We start from the raw sequence: 20,648 nt of genomic DNA, 5'->3' as shown, positions 1-20,648 counted from the left end.
CCTGATTTTCGTTGCTGGTCAGCTAGTTCACTTTCAAGTATGCTACATTAGATACACAGGATTTATGTGAATGGAACCAGTTTCACCAAACACCTATAGTGCATAAAAACAAAGACACTAGATGTTGGAAGAGACAAAGTAGACACAAGCAATTGCAGAACTATTCCTCTACCGATACACGTAATGGTTAGAATATGTCATCACAATTTGGAAATAAACTTGAATAAAATCACTGAAGTGATTTAAAATCGGTGAGTAAAAGTTTTGAAGGACAGAAAGTCTACAAAGCAATTACCTACATTGTCTATGTGCCACTAAAATTAGTCATCATGTCTGTTGTAGAAAGCAGAGCAACTTTGTACATATCCACTTAGAAATTTACTGCTATGTTGCCTTCTGAAAGGATGAGAAATGTTTTATTGCTCTTACTCCATTTCCCAAGTACCCCTATAACGAAGTCTTCACATCTCCTCCCTGCCATGCTGAACAATATTCCAGCTTCAAAGAACCACATAACACTGTTTACCTTCTTTCTTGGTTGTACAGGTTGCACTCAAACTCTGTGAGTCCAGTGAGCTTTCCACATCCATTATTCCTAAGAGTTTAATAACATTTGTATTTTACTTTCTAAGAGGCATAGATCACTGTGAAAGGAAATTCCTTCATAATCAGAACCATATGAATTTCTGTTATTTGCTTTTCAGATATCTGACCAAAGGTCCTGAGCTATGAAAAGGAGAATGTCAGTGACTGATATAATATGCAACATTTTTTAATTTATGCTTTTATTTCCTCTGCAAGTATTTTTTTGCCTTTTTTTTTGCTGTGATTTTAGAGTGAAATCAGATTTTAACTTCATGGTAAATCTTTTCCAAACTAACTCTTTTGCCATTGTTTAAAGGTTGTTTAAAAATCACACTGTTATTTCCAGCAAAAGCAGGACAATACACTGACACAAATGCTGAGACTGGTACTAAATGATATTTTAGATCTACTTTTGATAATACAAAGCACTATCATCCCTGAAATAAAAAACCTAATGATATCACCACCCGTACTTTCTCTCTTCTTCTAGAGAATTTCTGTTTCTTGGGGTAATTGGCAGATACAAAAGGGTGGCAAGTACATGCTATCATCTTGTTGCCTTTGTGTTGAGTCAGATGTTTAAATATGTTCATTTTGGTACAAAAGTGAAAGTATCCTTGTTTGATTGCTAGAAATTGCTAGAAATAAGCAATTTCAAACACTTGAGGCTGTCAAGACTCCTTGAAGTCATACTGTGGCAGAAGTATGGCAGAACTAGTAGTAACTATCAGTAGGGACTGTTGCCTTAACAGTACAGCCCTCTAATTATGATACCTTTATTATGAAGCGGTTATTGAAATAAAAATAACAGGCACTGATGTCTTTTGTTTTAGGGGTTGTCTAAGTAAAATTATGCCTCTCAAAAAACTTTCCAACAATCAAAATTACAGATGCTGGCCCATGGAAAGCTCCTAAATGATATTACAAAGTATGTAGATTTTTTATCATAGGACTGAGTCCGGGCATTCCCCATTCTTCATTCTTCACAGTCAGAAGAAGTTTGCAGTATAATGAAAGGCAGATGTTCTCACTGTTTCGTCTAATGAGGCAGGGGACAGGTCCAGCACTCTCAGCTGTTCCTGACTCACCTGACATGATGCATCCCTGCCCTTGATACCAAACAGAAGAGCACTTGCAGCATCTTGTGAGGGTATTACAATTCCTCTCTGAGGAAGACGAAAGGCTGGTAAAACCCACTAAAAATGGGGCTCTTCTTTTCATAGAATCACAGAATCAGCTGGGTTGGAAAAGACCTCTGAGATCATCAAGTCCAGCCCCTGATCCACTACCCCATGGTTACTAGACCATGGCACTAAGTGCCACATCCAGTCTCATCTTAAAAACCTCCAGGGATGGAGAATCCACCACCTCCCTGGGCAGCCCATTCCAATGCCTGATTACTCTCTCTGTAAAGAATTTCTTCCTAATATCTAACCTTAACCTCCCCTGGCACAGCTTAAGACCATGCTCTCTTGTCTTACTGAGAGCTGCCTGGGAGAAGAGACTGACCCCCACCTGGCTACAACCTCCTTTCAGGTAGTTGTAGACAGTGATGAGGTCTCCCCTGAGCCTCCTCTTCTCCAGTCTGAGCAACCCCAGCTCCCTCAGCTTCTCCTCACAGGACTTGTGCTCCAGTCCCTTCACCAGCCTTGTTGCTCTTCCCTGGACCTGCTCCAGCACCTCAATATCCTTCCTGAACTGAGAGGCCCAGAGCTGGACACAGTACTCAAGGTGTGGCCTCACTGGCGCTGAGTGATACTGTTCCTGACACAGGCCAGGATGCCATTGGCCTTCTTGGCTACCTGGGCACACTGCTGGCTCATGTTCAGCTTCCTGTCAATCCAAACTCCCAGTTCCCTCTCTGCCTGGCTGCTCTCCAGCCACTCTGTGCCCAGCCTGTAGTGCTGCAGGGGGTTGTTGTGCAGGACCCGGCACTTGGCCTTGTTGAACCTCATCCTATTGGAATCAGCCCAGTTCTCCAATCTATCCAGGTCACTCTGCAGAGCCCTCCTGCCTTCCAGTAGATCAACATTCCCCCTCAACTTGGTGTCATCTGCAAATTTGCTAATGGTACACTCAATCCCCTCATCTAAATCGCCAATAAAGATATTAAACAGAACTGGGCCCAACACTGATCCCTGGGGGACACCACTAGTGACCGGCTGCCAACTGGATGCAGCTCCATTCACCAGCACTCTCTGGGCCCGGCCCTCCAGCCAGTTCCTAACCCAGCACAGAGTGCCCCTGTCCAAGCTGTGGGCTGCCAGCTTTTTCAGGAGTGTGCTGTGGGAGGTGGTGTCAAAGCCTTTGCTGAAGTCCAGGTAGACCACATCCACAGCCTTCCCCTCATCCACCAGGCGGGTCACCTGATCATAAAAGGAGATCAGGTTGGTCAGACAGGACCTGCCCCTCCTAAACCCGTGCTGGCTGGGTCTGATCCCTTGTCCATCCCATAGGTACTGTGTGATTGCACTTAGGATTATCTGCTCCATAACCATGTCAGGCACTGAGGTCAGGCTGACAGGCCTGTAGTTTCACAGGTCCTCCTTCCGGCCCTTTTTGTGGATCAGTGTGACATTCACCAGCTTCCAATCATCTGGGACCTCCCCAGTGAGCCAGGACTGTTTGTAAATGATAAAGAGTGGCTTGGCGAGCTCTTCCACCAGCTCCCTCATCACCCTTGGGTGCTCAAAGATTAATTCCTTACTTAAGAAACACATTTCTTTCTTTCTTGAGTCCACTCCTGTGAAGCAGCCTCAGTCACCACCCTCACCAGCACAAACTTATTTGTAGCTACAATTGCCATGGTAAATATGCATGAAATTACAGTCAGACAGCTGCAGGTGAAGCAACATTTCCACAATGGAAAACTTCATGTGGACTTACATGCTGTGGAAATAAAGAAAAGAATCAGCTCTTGCTGACAATAAACTTCTGTATGTTATAGTATTTCAGAAACCTGGAGATTACAACCGATGAAAAACAACACCTCTTCTTGTTCAGATAAGATTATGTCTTGAGGATTTGATTTTAACAGTGGTTTAAATCCAAGAAGAAAACAACAAAGAAGACTCAGAGCTATTGTGAGAATATGCTGCTTCAAAAGTTACTCTTCAGGAGCCCTGTATCTCTCCTTAGCAACCTGCCTACCTGATCCCAAACCTAGCAGGGATATATGATATCATCTGTTAAGTCCTTCTCCTTCTCTAACATCAGATATGTATGTGTGTTTCAAAATGGGGTATTACAAAACAAAGCACAGCACAACGAAACAATGATTCTTTCACATTTGTGCAATAGCATTTAGAAACAGAAGAGGGAGCCTTTAATCACAGTATCAGCTCTTTTTGCAGATTTTCAGAAAATTAAACAAAATGTAAAATTCCCCAGCTGATGAAGAGTCCTCAGCTAAATTCTGAATACCACTGAACAACCTGGGCTTGGGCCAACAGCTTGGTTGGCATGTGACAGGAACCTCTCCCTCTTTGCTGAGAAGCTCTGCTCTGTGATTTTTGTCTGCTAAGACAAGCACCATTTCCCCATTGTACTGCAAGTCTCCTGATGCTCGGAGGTTAATATGTGACAGTCAGTGAATTCAAGGTGGACAGTCTACTCCTTGGAAACACCAAGAGCCAAGGAGATCATTGCATCTCTGACTTCAATGCAGCGACTTCAGCTCCTCATATACTTAGTGGAGAAGTGGATGCTCTGGGAGGAAGAAGAGAGGATGCTAGGAATGCTGAATTACCCTCTCCAGGTGTCTACCTACCCATAAAGGATGCTTAGATACTAAAGCAGAGATGTGTGTCTTGAGTCCACTCTCAAGTGCAAATTCTGTGAGGAGCTCTCACTTTGAAAAGGGAATGAACTACCCCACAAAAAGGTACCATGAGTTCATGCTAATGGAAACTGTGCATCAGCTGTGCATCACAGGATACGTGCCACGTGCAAACTGTAGTGACCCCACTAAATGAACAAGAACCTGAATGGTCCTCAGGCCACAGTGCCCTGCAGAGCCCTTATTCTTCCCAATCACATCTGACAGGTGTGTTTCAGTGCCTTTGGGTGCTGTGACCAGCAGTGACTCTAGTGTTGGGGTTCATACCAATATTGTTTAAACTTAGATCACACATGGAAGACAAAAAGACCTTGAAACAACAGGAGTGCTGATATCTTTCTTTTTATTTGACATGTAGGTAGTGGAAACTATGATTTTCAGAGTCAGTCATTGCCATTTCCCCATGTCTGGCAGAGGTATCTCCACTCTGTTCTGTCCCATGTCCTAGAATAAGGACTTTATCCCCCAGCCCATGCCCTACCATAGCACAGTTACAAAAGTGAAGGTGGGTGGGGGAGGACTCTCTCTCTCCCTCCTCTCTCCTACTGTCTCTTCTTCAGTACTTTCATAGCTCCTGCTGCAGCATTTCATAATGCAGAGCTCACCATGAGCTGAGTTTTGCTGATGCTGAAGCCAGCTCTACATTCTTCAGTAGTAACCCTGAACAAAGCCACCTGCACTCTTCAGAAACATCAGACCAGACAGACTCCTGACTAGCAGGGGCACCAAGCCACCATCCTTAGAGAGTTCCTTTGTTATCTCTGTTGCTGACCCTGCTAAACAAAACACCATGCCAGTGGAGTCTTGGAGTTCAGCGAGGCTCCTTGGTATTGTCTACACACCCAGGGTCTGGCAGCCACTCAGATATTTACTGAGGATTGTCTTTATTGGCTGGTTTTGACTCTATTCATGACTCTACTTATTTAACCACACCTAGTGATGGGGAAGGGGGCTTCCAGGCAACCAGCCTAACACACACAACACAGTCTTCATAAATTATAGCACAGCAGTTTGGTAACTTCCCTTCAGCGTTTCATTTTACCATCAAATCATGCCTCACAGCAGTGGCACTCTCCACCCTTGCTCACAAATACATCACCACAGTACAGCCATCCCCAGCATTTCCAGTTGTACTCCTGAAATTAATGGAGAGACATTAGTGATTTTGACCAAAAGCACGCAACTGTGTTTGAGTCTGATACAGCTTGCCTCCAACATGTCCTGAACTAGTGCTAAGGGCTTGCCCTAGATATTTTTACACTGTGAACCATGTTGCTCAGTTCATTCAATCACAGAAAGCCAGACAGGTTTGCCAGACTGGGACTTGAAGACAAAATGTCAAGGGGTCATGATGTGTCAAACTGCAAGTATTCACTAGTCCTGAGTCACTGCCAGCTACATCCAGGGAACACCATAGCCTAGTGTTCTCTTCTGAGTCGATACTGCCATTGTGACTCATTGCTTGCTTCTTGTGTTTTCTTCATATCCCCCTGGCTTTTGTCCCTGAAAAGGACACTCTTTAGGACATTGGGGAAACTTCTTCTACCCATCACATCTTATAATTTGTGTTCTTCAAGTTAATGATGTCATTCATTTCCTCTTATTCAGTGAGTTAGCTTCTCCAAAGAAGCAGCATATTCTTTGTTTTCCCATCCTAAATTACTCCTTTTTCCCAAGTGCTCAGATATACAGACACAGGCTCCATGCAAACAGGCTCTACCTCTCCACTTCCCACAGTCCACAGGATTATGGGACAGCACAGTCCCCATCACAGTCATCCAACCGGGGAAGCATAGACCCAGCTGTAAACCACAAGACCAGGAGGACATACTGTCCCGAATTCAGACTCAGTGTGGAGAATACATGAACGCTGATGGTGTTCTGCGCTGCTGCACAGCCATGCATTTCTTCCTGCCAGCGGCTGAGAGCTGGCAAGTGCTGTCTGTAAGGGGGGTCAGTGGGGAGAGTGTTATCAAATGAATGCAGTTCAGGCTCAAACATGCTGAACTCTCAGTTCCCAGAAGTTTGCTTCTTGAAGCTGAGGCACAAAGCCGGAGTGCAGTGGCTTAACCAAATGTAGCTCTTAACTGCAAGTGAGATATCCACTCATGTCACTCATGCTTGTTCTGAGCCAGAGCACTTGCCACTTGATGCAGACAAGGTTTGGCAATTAAAATCCTGCCTTAAGAATTACTAAACATTGATTTTTAGAACTGCCATAATATATAGAGACAACTTTTGTCCACTGTTTCCACAGAGCTGTCTGCATTAACTGACACGTCATGGGAGCTGTAATAACTAGAGGTGACTTACTGATAGAGCTGAGAGTTGTTATTGGGGCATTTCTCCTAACTTCCACAATTAGAGTGGTCAAATTTAGGCTTTTCTTCTCCTCCCACATTTTGTTGTCTTGCTTCATTATACAAGTGCCCATTAACACTCTTTACTGCATATTATTAACAGCTTCAAAACAAAGGAACAAGGCTTAGTCCAAGTCTGCAACCACCTGAATGCACTGGAGAAGCACTCCAAATGCAGATATAACTTTAGCAGCAGGACTCTGCTTTACACCACCATAATAATCCCACAGACCAGATGTAGAAGGTTTTACGAGAAAGGTGCAGTCTCTGGCTTACACTAAGGCTACACTAAGGCTCTGGTGATCAGAGATTTCACTGCTTCTCTCCTGTGGATGCTCTTATGCTCTGGCAAAACACAATATTCAGGTGAGCATTAAGCTGGCACAAGTTGCACATAGCATTCAACAGCTGGCACAGGAAAGCACAGTACCCAGAGTGAACACATTTTAGCTATCTTTGCATTTGGAATGCTGCATCAATATTGAAGCATTGACACTGGAGCTTGGATCTGACAGAGTCACAGATAATACCAGGTAGATCTTGGTACTGTTGAGCTCTGTTCTGGTGTTTGTACCACAGAAGCAATCCCAGGTGGTTTTTGAACTCCAGTGCAGTTGTGAACTTACCTACTCCATGTTCACACAGACACACCTTTCCCCTTTTTCCTGGCAACCAAGGAGCTGGCTGGACCACCAGGGAGGCTGGTTTCAGACACACTTCAGTGACTGAAAAGTCCAAGTCACAAAAGCTATCACTGGATCAGTGACTCCTTATGGATCAAAGGGAGTTGTCACACTATCTCTGCACAGCATTCCATGCACCCTTCACAATCACCAGTCTTTTCTCCATTATCTGAAGCATCTCCACCTCCTTTGGCCTAGATGACAGAGAGCTGACTATTGTAGTCAGCCTGTTGTACTGGTCCTGCTAGCAAATAGTGCCTGGAGAATGTCTACCTGCAAGCCTAAAGAAGGTTATCACTCCTGAGAAAAAACACATAGGTAAAACTCCTGGCCGTTGAATCACTACTATGTTCATGCTGTATTTAACCGTGATGCTGTTTATTAACTGTGTTCAAAGGGCCTATGACAGATCAAATGCACGCGTCATGAAACCTGGGTCCCAAATAGCTGTTATGGTAGGCAGGCAGGCTGCTTGATTCCCAGACAGCTACACATCAGCACAATGTGTTAAATGTCTGCAGACACCACACCAGAGTCAGATAAAATGAGTGCTAAACTTGGTGGGCACGGCGGTATTCAAGTTCTGAGAAAACTGGGACAAAACAGCTGAATTAGTAACAGAAGTGTGTTATCTCTTGCCAAAATTATTGAATACTGGGAACCAATGCTGTAATCAACAATTAAAAGCAGGTACTGAGGTGTCCAGGGAAATACAGTTCCAAGATCTCAATGTCTGTACTGAGCAGTTAGTGAATAGTCTAAGAAGGGACATCAGTAAGGAACTTCTGGACCTTTTCGGGGAAAAGCCACCACTGCTTTTGTAAAGAGAAGTCTGGACTTAACAACTCTGTGGAGTTCTTGGAAGAGGCCAAACATAAGTGGGAACAAGGGTGATCCAGCATATACAGTCTACTTGGATTTCCAAAAGGTTTTTGGCAAAATTTCTGATCAAAGGCTTTCAAAGAAAACTAGGCAGCCATGGAATAAGAGGGAAGGTCCTCGTGTAAAAGTAACTGCTTAAAAGGGAAGAAATACACAGTAGCAGAAAACCTTCAGAGTCAGTCTTCACAATGCAAATTACTCATCAGTGTGGTGCCAGACCTGTACTGTTCTGCACATTCATAAATGGCCTGAAGAGGGTTGAGCACTGTTGAACAAAAGTTTGCTGTTAACATCCTAACTTGGCATACAGAACTATGGTTTGCAAAATTACTGTAACCAATCAAGAGAGGGATGTAGTTACAAGCATGAAAACATCAACTCAATGCCAAGGAGTAGGATAAAAAAAATAAAGCAAACACTGAATATTAGGGGCTATTATGGAAGCAACATGGAGCAAAACAGAAGCCATCACCATACCATCCACAGCTTGAATATTGTGTATAGTTTGGAGACTCTGTATGGAAACGGGTAGGTCTCAGAATGGATACTAGACTATCACTGAGAGTGGCTGACCTGAAAGGAATTGGCTAGGACACATCAATGTGGAAAGTACCTGAGAGGGGATATAATACCGCCTTACAAAATTTCAAGTGGATGGACAAGACAGTTAGGGACTCATTCACTCTCTCTTCTGCTTTAGCAATGAGGGGCCACCAAATGAAGATTGTGGATTCTCATTCAAAGTGAATAAACTGAAGTTGACAAGACGCCCAACAGGCACTACTAAGTAGACCATCCAAATGGGACTTAAGGAAATTGTTATGCTGAAAATAGGTGGATGTTGGGAGAGTATCATGTGGGATGTGATACGTGGCTGCATTGTTTTCACTCCTGCCTGGGTACCTGTGTCCAACTTCTTTTGCTGTTATGCACACTCTTTGTCACAGATCAGTCCTTCTCGGCAGCAGCTTTTCTCACAGATGACAATGAGCTCAGCTCTCCAGCCTTTGACTCCTGTTTTCCTGAACTTCAGAGCACATTTCCACTGTCCCATAGCACAGCACTCAAATGGTGCTGGCCACATCTGTGCAGCTGGTATGCCAGCCAGGTGCCTTGTGCAGAAGTCCTACTGTTTTTTTGACATGTCCCTTCACACCTTGCTGTCTTCCTGACCTTCAGAGGCACAGGTGTGAAGATTACTCTGGTTGAGCTGGATGCACCCTCAGCCTGAGCAGAGCCATTCTTACAGTCATGGGTGGAGGCTTGCTCCCTGCTGCTTCAGAGGTTAGGTAGAGGCTTTGCAGCAACTGTACTTCAATTTGCCTTGCACCTGCAAGGTGCAAGCCTATGTTGGTGGTGAAACAAAACACTCCGAGCCTCTCCCTTGTGCTGAGCCAAAAGGTCATCCAGCAAACCAGCCAAACGCTGTTTCAAGTCAGAAGTAAACTCTCCTTCCTCCTCCTGGTTTAACTTTAACTCAGAAATGATCCAATCTATCCCAAGGTCACGCGTTTGTGACAGTATAAGAGAACAATGTGATCACACAGCCAGGTTAGGGGGCAAACTAATTCTACTTCTCCTAGCTGCAGCATGTAGTTGAGTTGCTTGTGAAACCTTGACACCATGCACACTGATTTCCAATTCCCAGATGCTTTCACAGATGTTGCACTAATTTATTTTCTTTTTTTTTTAGCATCCAATGCTTCAGTCAGCCACAGGAAGGGAGAGCTTTTTGTAACTCTTGGTGCCTGAATGGCACAGTTGTCACTGTTCAAGAATATATTTATTGTAAGCTGAGGATGATCACCTTGATACCAAACAACCCTGTCCAAGGGTACAACTGTCCCAAAAAAGGTTTTATCAACCAGCTCCATGCTCCCAGGCATGTTCTTACCCCATCACTATCTGGCTGTGTAGGCACACAATTTTCAATTGAAGGAACTGATTCAAATTGATTGAACAACCAGCCTGGTCTACCTGCTCTGTTAATTGGACCAAAATAATTTGTGCTAAATTCAGGATAGGGATTTGCAATGTAGCTAATAGGGGGAAACCTTCACTTAAATGACTGTGGGCTCCTTGAGTAGTATTCTCCAAAATTTGTCACACATCGTACAACCTCATTTTAAAATAAATCATTGTATTAATTAAAACTTTTTTTCGCAAAAAGCTTCCAACATACTGTAGTACCATCTAAGTCTTAGTCATGTACCTTCACTGTTGCTGCAGGCAAGAAAGATCCTTCCTGGCAACCTGCTTTGCTGATCTGCAGATGAAGGCTATAGGGAGAAATGGTCAAGAACATCAGCACTCTCCTTCACATGATCTGCAATGGAGTTGTCTGATTGTTTGACAGGAATGAAACAGTGAGAGTATAAACAGTGCTTGTTGTACTTCTGATTAAATAATGACAAGAAATAAATCTTGTCCCCCAAAAGACTGGCTATATTAAGCATATTACTTTTTAGCCATTTAACAGTCATCCATGAATCATAAGCAATCTCTTTGTGGTATTATATAGACATATAGAGATAATTTCTCATCTTTACAACCTGTAACCCTTGGATTCCTGACAGAGCACAGGTAGGGCTGTAATAACATGAACTAGATGCTCTTTCTTCATGTTACTGACTACCATATATGGAGCAGGCTGTTTAGCAAGATAAGGAACATTCTGATATTCTGTTTATCACACACAGTGTGAGGGAAGAGTTCACACAGCCTTCTGTGAAGCTGGTGCAACTCTCTTCATCCCAAATCCTTCCAGTAAACTATGGCCTCTTACGTAGTTATCTTCCAGTAAGGATGCTGCATAATACCTTCAGTTCAATAATAAATACACAGTTATTTCCTTGCATTTGTCAGGAAACAGGAAGAGAAAACTGTTTATGCCCAAGAAGCATTTGTGTTCTATGTCACCTTAAGAGCTGTAAACTCTCTGCTCCTCAATGAGACATATGTTAATACACATTGCTATTTTAGCTTAGTCCTCTGAAATACCATCACAAAACATACTACTTTCATGGCTCTCTAAAGAAATGCATCATTAGGTAAATTCGAGTTTACCCATTTAGACATTACAGTTACAGTTGTCATGTTTCTAATTCACTGCTAGGAATAATATCTTTGTTACATGAAGCCAGGCAAGTTGAACTACTCAACACACTGAAGTGCATGTATAAGAATAAAAGAAAGCATCCAACTCAAATGTGTTATAAAAAATCTTATTTAGATATCTTAAAAAATACAAGACATATTACATAAAATCAAACTGCTATTCATCAAAATTTTGCTACATATCCCCATTTAGATTGTGTACTGGCAAGTGTTAAGTAACAGTGGATAATCTCAACTAACATTTTATCCCAGTGCTAGCTGATAACCAGTTAAGCTTATCAACTCAATAGGGTAACATTATAAGGTTCTGCATTGTTAGTATTTACAGCACTGTAACTTGGAAAACAATATAAAAATTACATTATACTAAAGATAATAAGCAGTCTACACCAAGATGGTGAAATGGATTCTCCTCTTCTTTCTTCTCTCTACAGGCTTCAAATGATTTTCAGTGTAAGCAGGTACACAGAGCAAGGTCCTACAAACAGAATCTGTTCAGCTGCTTAATACATTAAACAAAACAGATTTATCTGTTAATGAAATACACTAATAACACTACATAACATTCCAGAGACATTTTGCTTTTTAAAAACTTTTATATTGAACAAGAATGTCTTCAACCACAATTCACTTCTAGGTCAGCAGCATTTTCGCAGAGCATCTGAAATGTCTTTTTTTCCCCCAGTCTTCAATGTAATTAAAATGCAGAAACGTTTCTTCAGACTCTCTTGTACAAAATAATTCTATTGTGACTCACATCCTTTCATCAGTACTATTAAAAGTTCACTTTTCTAAGATTAAACTCAGTAGGTTGATTTATTGGTCCTACTTAGGTTTGAAGAGTAAGAATCTGATTTCTTGGGGTATCTGCCTGATGAGAGAGACACTTGCATCCTCCGTGTTGTTCGTACAGTTCGGCAAATAAGAGCATATTTAAGGTTGTCTCTAAAGTCTTTTGAAATATAATAATAGACAAATGGGTCAATACAACTGTTCAAAGTGGAAAGGCACAGCGTAATTATGTACCACGCATACATATAGCTCTGGCCGTAGCCTTTGAGGAGCAAATAGTGCACAATAATCAGCACATTGCTAGGTGTAAAACAGATGAGATACATGGACAGGACAACAATAATGAGTTTGATTGCTCTTATTCGTTTCTTCCCATCTTCTATGACGGAGGCACTCAGAGTCTTAATCATTAGTATGTATGCAACAGCAGTGACGATAGCTGGGATTAAGAAGAATCCAATTGCAAGTGAGAGGAAATAACTGAACATATCATGAGCCAAAACATTATAAGGCAACACATCATGGCAGGTAGTGATGTTAAGATTTGAAATATATACCGTCTGATTAACAAGATACAATGGAATGGTGCCCAACAAAATCAGTATCCAGATAGCAATGGAGACGCCCAAGGCAATTTCTGCTTTCTTTTTTGAATGCGCCATGGGGTTCACTACAACACAATACCGTTGTACACCGAGACATGTAATAAAGAGAATGGAACAGTACATGTTTCCATAGAAAAATCCAACAAGTACTTTGCAGAGACCTTCACCAAATAGCCAGTTATTGCCATTTAGATGGTATGCAATCTTCAGTGGAAACCAGACAATAAAAAGAAGGTCTGCCAATGCCAAGTTAACCATATAAATCACAGCTGGATGTTTCTTCTTTGTTCGGAAAAAAAAGACCCAGAGGGCCACAGCATTGCTTGGCAAACCAACTATAAAGACAAAGATATAGACAATGGGAAGAAAAACTGTAGTCAGCTTTCCCCTGAGGACTTCTGCTGCAAATTCATCCACTTTGTATGACTCTTCAGAATTATTTGCATTTGTAACTTTCTGACCAGCGAAACTTCTTCCTTTTGAACTGCTGGCTCCACTGTTCTCTAAAATTAAAAAAATAAGACATTGCTGTTACTGAAGTACAGACTTTTTGTTCTCTTAAAAAATAAACTAGATATAGTGATTTACTCAGAACATTTAAAGATGGCTTTACCAACAGAAAAATTAAGACCAATTTTCAAACATTTGACAATTTATCTTTCCTTTGTTTTATTATCCAAAAGACAACCTGTATCCTTATTCAAGTATTCTACCAATATGCTTTTCCATGTCACCAGTGATATTAAAAATGCCTTGTTAAATGGGCTATCAAGTGCTCCTACCACCTGAACAGTTACAGCAGAAAGTACTTGAAGTACCCCAGGGCTTCATTAGCTTTCCATATAGCAGTGCCAGATTACCCGAGTGGTGGGATTTATAAAACTTTGCAGCAGGCTAACATAATTGCAACAGAACCTTCCCCAGTTTAGATGGCCTGAAAATCAGGTATGCAGTAAAATAAGAGTGTTACCTTCAGACAAGCTAGAATTGAAACTCAGAATGAAATACCCAAAGCTATGCACAAGTGTAGGGAAAAATGCATATTTTAGTGTATCTGAATTGAAATGTGAACATACTAACTCTGTGCACGAAGATGCAATAGGGTCAGTCATCTGGGATCTCCTTCCAATTCACAGGCAAGACAGTGAGACAATCTCTGCAATTCCTACTCGAAGTGCCACGTGGCAGAGCTGACAGCTATGGTTGCTTCATACATAAGACAGCTGTACTACAAGTTTTGCTCTGCCTCTTTGAATGCCATGGGAATTTACAAACCATATGGGCGAGCCAGGTGTTCCTGACTGCTGTGTTGTATAGGACAGCCTTCTGACAGCCCAGTTCAAAACCCCTGCAGACACAATACAGCCCTCTCCTGCTGACAGGTTAAACTGCAGAAGCAGACAATGTCCTTGAACTCGCACCATTCCAAAAAGTCAGACATCCACTGAGCTAAACTGTATGGACATGGAAGTTGACTGTTTTTGGGAGAATTATTTTTAACCTTAACTCAGTTTCTCTCAATATTTGTGGATTTGTTTGGCCAAAATTCCCTACCCCCCTCCCCAACTGGAGTTATAAAGGAGAGTCTTCTTGAGCAAAGCAGGTTTGTGTACCTGAATAGTGCACAGCCATGAAGAGTGTTCAAGGATAACTCCTTTGTTATTCAGTAGAATTTTGATACAGTTCCACACTGAAAAAATGCTTACGCCTTAAATTTGAAAGAATTTTTACTTAAGAAATATGTAAATACACAAGTATGTGTGTTTCCCAGCATAGATTCTCAAAAGTAGCCCAACTTTGGATTGCTGTTTCTTTTCAGTTATTACTGCAAAAGTCTGATGTACAGTATATATATTGATTTCTTTAGACATTTGAATTTTTGAATAATTTGAATAGTTACCCTAGATCCACTTCAGCATTTGCCAATCTCCAGGACCAGGCAGTCTTCACTGGAAAACTGAGGTGTAAGAAAACTTTTTGCCAGTACAATGACATAGTCAAGTCTTTCCAGTAGACTTCATGAACACTGACTAAACAACCGTCCTAAAGAAAATTAATTCAACTGCCAAACAGTCATTTTGGTCTATATGCAGTGTAATTAAAACAAGGTAGAATTATATAAATCCTGCTCTCAGATCTTCAAGCTCCTTGATTACACCAGCAATACTGTTAAAGACTGGAAAGTTTAATTGTGTAATGCAGCAATATCCCAGGTCCCTAACCTGAGCTGTGAATAGGAGAAGCCATAAAACCAGCTTGAAGGACATAGCTTATGCAGATATCAGACACTGAAATGATAACTAGCTAAGCAGTGCCACTTTTCTCAGCCTTACAGCTCAGCTGAGAAAGATCGTGGAGATACTTGGAAACAGACCCTTTATTCCAAGCTGGTAGCAGTTCTCAGGATACCATAATAAAATGCAGTGTACAATGCTATATTAAGCACATGTCCATCAGAAAGTGGTCGATATTATCAAATTGCAGTCACACTATTTGTATTCCATTCCAAATTATTGTAGAAAACTAAAGAGCAAATACTACCACTTTGTTCTTATTAATGTTTTGTGATCAGATATAAAACAATGCTTTGCAATTGATGTTCAAAGGTTAGGTCTAAAAAAAAAAAAGCTCACCAAAAACCCCAAAGTTAGTTAGTGTTACACACTACAGTAAGAACTGTACTAAAGTGAATGGATGGATAGATACATGAATCACAGACAGGATTTAGGATTGCAAGGCTAGTAGAAGAAAGACAAAGGTTTGTTTTATTCTATTTTAAAGACACAGTCAAACTAAATGGGTGAATTCCGAGATCAAGTCTTGATTTTATGCTGACTTTAGGTCGAGCCTCAAAAGTTCTGACTACAGACAGTGGTCAGCTTTTGTCAGCCCAACTAGCAGTAGGGAGACAGTGTCCTGTTTCTTTGCTGTTAACACTCCCTCACCGAACAGCCAATCCTTTGTTAGGTATGTGCATTTTCTACATCACTTCCTTACTCTTTCAGCACTTGTCGTTTTCCGTAACAATCGACCTCTTTTCCAAGCCGAATTTCACCATGCTTGACTCACACACAGAGAATGCAGTTGATTTGCTAATCTGCCCACGGGAAAAGCGTACTCTCCTCCCACAAAAGACTGTTTCAACACCTTTGCCATTTGTCCAGAGGATATAACCCACTACATACCAAACGCAGGATTATGGCTACCCTGCAGACACAAAAGCGACAGCAGCACTGAGTATCCAAAAATAACCTAGCTTAGGTCATGGTAGTAATAACCACACAGGACTAAGGTTAAGATCACCCCGGTTTTTGGATCTGCAACCCAGATTCGCCACAACGCCGTAATGGCATCAGCCTGTTTGAAAACTGCCGCAATAAGCTTCTGGCTTAGGACATCTCCCTTGGCTGGGGTGGGATCACACTTCACCTCATTTCACCTCCCTACTCCAGGAAATCAAGTACCCAGTTAGAACTTCGAAGAATACTTCTTTTCCCTCTCCCCTCTCCTCCTAAAATTTCAGACTCCTCACCCCACCCAGATCAAAGAACTAGGCTATTATAAGGCAGTTTAGTTTCAGGAACCCCGCTCTGAAAAACACAAATCTAGAATCTATACCTTGAGAAAACAGGACCTATCATACGCTTGGCTTCAATCTTTACACAACCTTTACGCATATGCTTTTATTATGTAAATAAGCCCAGAATAAAGAATAGAAAGACACAGTGCAAAGGGCATGTGTAGATATGGCAATGGAGTTTATTATAAAAGGTAGTGAAAAATTAACTTTATGGCAGTGAAATATTAATATGGCGGTTTGGTTTTTCCCCAAACAGCACTTATGTTCAATATAGACTAATAAAGAAAAAAAAAATCCTAGCTTTTCAGAGCTGGGTAAAAAGCAAAAACATGGTCCTTATAGTTTTTTTGTTTATCTAAAGGGGGGGCTATAAGAGGCTGTAATGACAGAACCAGGGGGAATGGCTTTAAACTGAAAGAGAGTTTAAAGAGAGTTTACACTGAATAGTAGGAAGAAATTCTTCACTGTTAAGGTGGTGAGGCACTGGAACAGGTTGCCCAGAGAAGTTGTGGATGCCCCATCCCTGGCAGTGTTCAAGGCCAGGCTGGATGGGGCTTTAAACAGCCTGGTCTACTGGAAGATGTCCCTGCCCATGGCAGGTGGTTTGGAACTAGACGGTCTTTACGGTCCCTTCCAACCCAGGCCATCCTGGGTTCTCTTTACAGCGGGTGAAGCCAAGCCACGCGCGCCCCACAAGCCCTGCGGGGGCCGGGAGGGAGCCGCGCTCAGCTGCTCGCCCGTGGAGCGCTTTCCCCACCGTCAGGGAGCCCGTCCCGCGGCTCCCGGCAGCCCCACTGCCACCCGCCCGAGTTTTCCTAACCCGCTCGACTCCGCGGGAACGTCTCCCAGTCCGCTCCGGGGTCCTCACATCCCAGCCGGGTCCAGACACCAGCCCCGCTGTGCCCCCGTCCGCATCCCTCCCGCAGCTGAGGGGCGGCCAGCACGGCACCCTCAATGGGATCGGCCGCCCCCGCTGGTCCCAGCCAGGCGGACGGCTCCGGTCCCCGTCAGCAGCTGCTCATCTCACCTGCAGCGGTGACGGCCCCCAGCATCGCAGAGACCAGCAGCAGGCACAAGCCGCGACCGACAGCCATGCTCTCGCCGCGCGCCAGCCACTACCGCTTCGCCTGCACTGCCGACCAGTTTCACCTGATACCTGAGCGGCGAAGGGCGGAAGGCGCGGCCAGGGCTGAGACCAGCCAGGCGGCGGGCGGAGCCCGGTCGGGTCGGGCCCGTCCCCGGCGAAGGGCGGCGGGGCTGTCCCTGAAATGGGGGGAGGGTCTGGCCGGCGGGTCCGCTCGCCGCCCCGCAAAATGGCGGTGCCCCGCAGCCCGCGCGGGCCGGCGGTTGGTGCTGCGCGTCGCCTCACGTCTCGCTCGGCCGGTGCCGGGGCGGAGCAGGTGCCAGCGCACCTGGCGCTTCACCCCCTCCACTTACGGCCCCGAGCCTGCTGGTGGGGCCCTGCCTGTTACCAGCCTGCTGCCCACTACAGCCGAGGAGCGCTGGTTGAGTGGCCACCACTGCAGGTGGAGCGGAGCAGGATTGTTCTGGGTCACGCCGGCTGGGGCGAGGAGCGTTTTGCATGAATGCATTACTCCAGCCGACTCATAGCATACTGTGTTGAGCATTCCAGGTTTCTTACTCATCCGTGTTATAATGTCACAGAATCATGGAATTTCAGAATGGGTAAGCTTGCAAGGGACCACAGAAAGTCATCTGGTCCAACCTCCAACTGAGAAGAGCCTGGCTCCATTCCATTGGCATTGTCCCTTCAGATATTGATAGAAATTGATGAGTTCCCCTCTCAGTCATCTCTTCTTGAGGCTGAACAGGCTCAGCTACCCCAGCCTTTCCTCATAAGAGAGGTGCTCCAGTGTCCTAGTCACCTTTGTCACTCTCTATTGGACCCATTCCAGGAGATCTGTGTCTTATCCTGAGGAGCCCAGAGCTGGACACAGCACTCCAGATGAGGCCTCAACAGGGCTGAGAAGATCACTTTCCTCAACCTCCTGGCAATTCTCTTCTTAATGCACCCCAGGATACCATTGGCCTTATTGGCTCCAAGTGATAAAACTTTTTCAGTTTTTTTCCTTTGTTGAGTGAATATGTTATGAATATACTCTATTTGATGTTCTTCTGAAAAAATTTTCTTTTTGAGGATTTTCAGTGATGGTCATGAAATACAGCTGGGAGTTGACATCTGTATTATTCCCATTTTACAGAGGAAAAATAGAGTACAGAGAGATGAAGGTCAATGCACTGGGAAGTTTTGAGTGTCTGAGTCAACATCAAGGGCCTCTCGGTTTTGAATCTTTGTTATAAGTTGCTCAAAGCACATACTGGAAGCACAGTTTCTATTTGTCATCCACCCACCTAAGACTGTTTACAGATTTCTCATCTAAGTCTCAGCCTCCTTGCTAGGCACCAGGAAAGTCATAGCCCATCCCTCCAGACTCCCTCCCTGTCTCTTTCTGTCTCACTTTCAGTGCTATTTTGTTTGTTTTACCATTATAAACTGTTAGATGGGTATTTAATATCCTGCTTTTAATCACTTTGTCTAGTGAGTTGCAGTCTTCTCATGTGGCTATTTATCTAATCTCCCTTTACTGATCTCCAGAGTTTTTCTTCTCAGATCTCTAATACTAAGGAGTGATCAGTCATTCTCTCATCTGGTTCTGCTCTAGTCAATGCTCTCCTGCCAGTGCCCAGTCACAGTTTTCACTCTTTGCTTTCTCTTAATTTATTCAGTCTATCATTTTGTCCCCTTTAGATTCAAAACTTGGATCCAGCAACAGTGGAAAGGGTCTGAAAACAAGGGGAAAGGATTCATTACTGTTGCTAAACAAAATCTGCTCTGGGCTGTCCCATTACAGGCCAGAGCTGCAGTTGGAAAAGCCCTGTGGCTGTATGTAGAAGTCACTGCAGATGCATCTTCTGGAAATGCAGCTCTGGACTTTGCTTCTGTTGAGTGTAAGGAAACCATGCCAATTGAGATTTGTAGTTTGTCTAGTTTTTCACAGGTTGCCAGGAACATGTGATTGATGTGAAGAAAATCTCACTTCAAAATCTTACAAACAATTAATTAGATTCCCAAGCAATTAAAAAATGGAGCTTATAAGAGGGAATGTCAGGCAACTTTAATGTAGAACTATCAATCTGCCTTATGAGAGAAACCTTACTGCTACCTTTCAGTATTTAAGAGGGGCTTATGAGAAAGATGAGGTGAGACATTTTACCAGGGCCTATAGAGATAGAACAAGGGCTAATATTTTGAGATAAAAAGAGGGTAGGTTTATGCAAGATATAAGGAAGAGATTCATTTCTGTGCGGGTGGTGAGACACAGGAACATGTTGTCCAGAGACTTTGTAGATGGGACATCTTGTAACCATCTTTTCCAACCCAAATAACTCTATGATTCTATAAAAAATTAAGGGTATTTAGCATTTGTAAGCAGTTCCTGGTGCTTCATTTGTGCAGTGCTAACCAGGCTTTTGTACTGACTTTGTTCTATTTAATTTATTGAGTTAGTGTTCCTAGCTAACACCTTCAGCAGAGATAATATTTGTTAGGAAGATTCCCTGTTTGTAGCCTATAAATGAGTTCTTTCTTATGATTTAAAAAATATTTAATAGAAACTAAAAATGGTCTTGCCCTTGTTCACCTCATCAGGACCTCTGTACAAAGTAATATCAAACCTTGCTGATTTTAGATGCCTGTATTGAAGATTTGTCAAACCTATTTGCAGTTCTAGTGTGTCATTTATCAAAGAGTTAGGAAAGAAAATGTAACAATTATAAATAAACACAAAACAATTGTGTTATTGGTCACACTTGTTTATCATTTAATAATAACTTTGATAACTACAACTGCCAGAGGAAGTCTAAGGACATTACTGTAGATGCTTATTAAACCTTAATTCTCCATTACAAATTGGTAGTTTCTTGGTGTTTCTGCTATATATTTTTTTCTGTTACAAATATATATGTATGTGTGTGTACATATATATATATATATATATATATATATACTCCTATGTTATACTATAATGAGTTGGGAAGAATCATCTTGCACTTTAATACAGTGGCTTGAAGGGAGCTTTGAACTTGCATGTCATTGGTTATCAAAGCATACCTCAAACTGACAAAAAGGTATGTGAGCACCAGCTCATAATTCCCTGCTCATAATTCTGTTTGTTTGGAGCACGT

The 20,648-nt window shown here is 42.8% G+C and overlaps 1 protein-coding gene across 2 annotated transcripts in view; it reads right to left on the bottom strand.

The window, feature by feature from the left end:
- Nucleotides 1–10,303: 10,303 nt before the first annotated feature.
- LOC127471370 (proteinase-activated receptor 2-like) overlaps nucleotides 10,304–20,648 on the bottom strand; it is a 41,290-nt gene continuing 30,945 nt past the window's right edge. Inside the window, exons 1-2 of one of the 2 annotated variants that reach the window (XM_051788203.1) lie at nucleotides 17,470–20,131; nucleotides 10,315–13,365 (exon numbers count right to left, since the gene is read on the bottom strand). In XM_051788203.1, the coding sequence (XP_051644163.1) occupies nucleotides 12,269–13,365; nucleotides 17,470–17,536 (1,164 nt within the window). In that variant the 5' untranslated portion in view covers nucleotides 17,537–20,131 and the 3' untranslated portion in view covers nucleotides 10,315–12,268. Of the gene's footprint in view, nucleotides 13,366–17,469; nucleotides 20,132–20,648 lie in introns of those variants that run through there. The other variant, XM_051788202.1, reaches the window with a different exon arrangement.

The sequence above is a fragment of the Manacus candei genome, unplaced genomic scaffold (genome assembly GCF_025592945.1).
Source record: "Manacus candei isolate 608988 ecotype Guabito, Panama unplaced genomic scaffold, ASM2559294v1 h1tg000024l, whole genome shotgun sequence".
NCBI classification, from domain to species: Eukaryota; Metazoa; Chordata; class Aves; order Passeriformes; family Pipridae; genus Manacus; species Manacus candei.
Note: the sequence above shows the minus strand (reverse complement) of the source record. Positions and strands in the feature narration are given on the sequence as shown.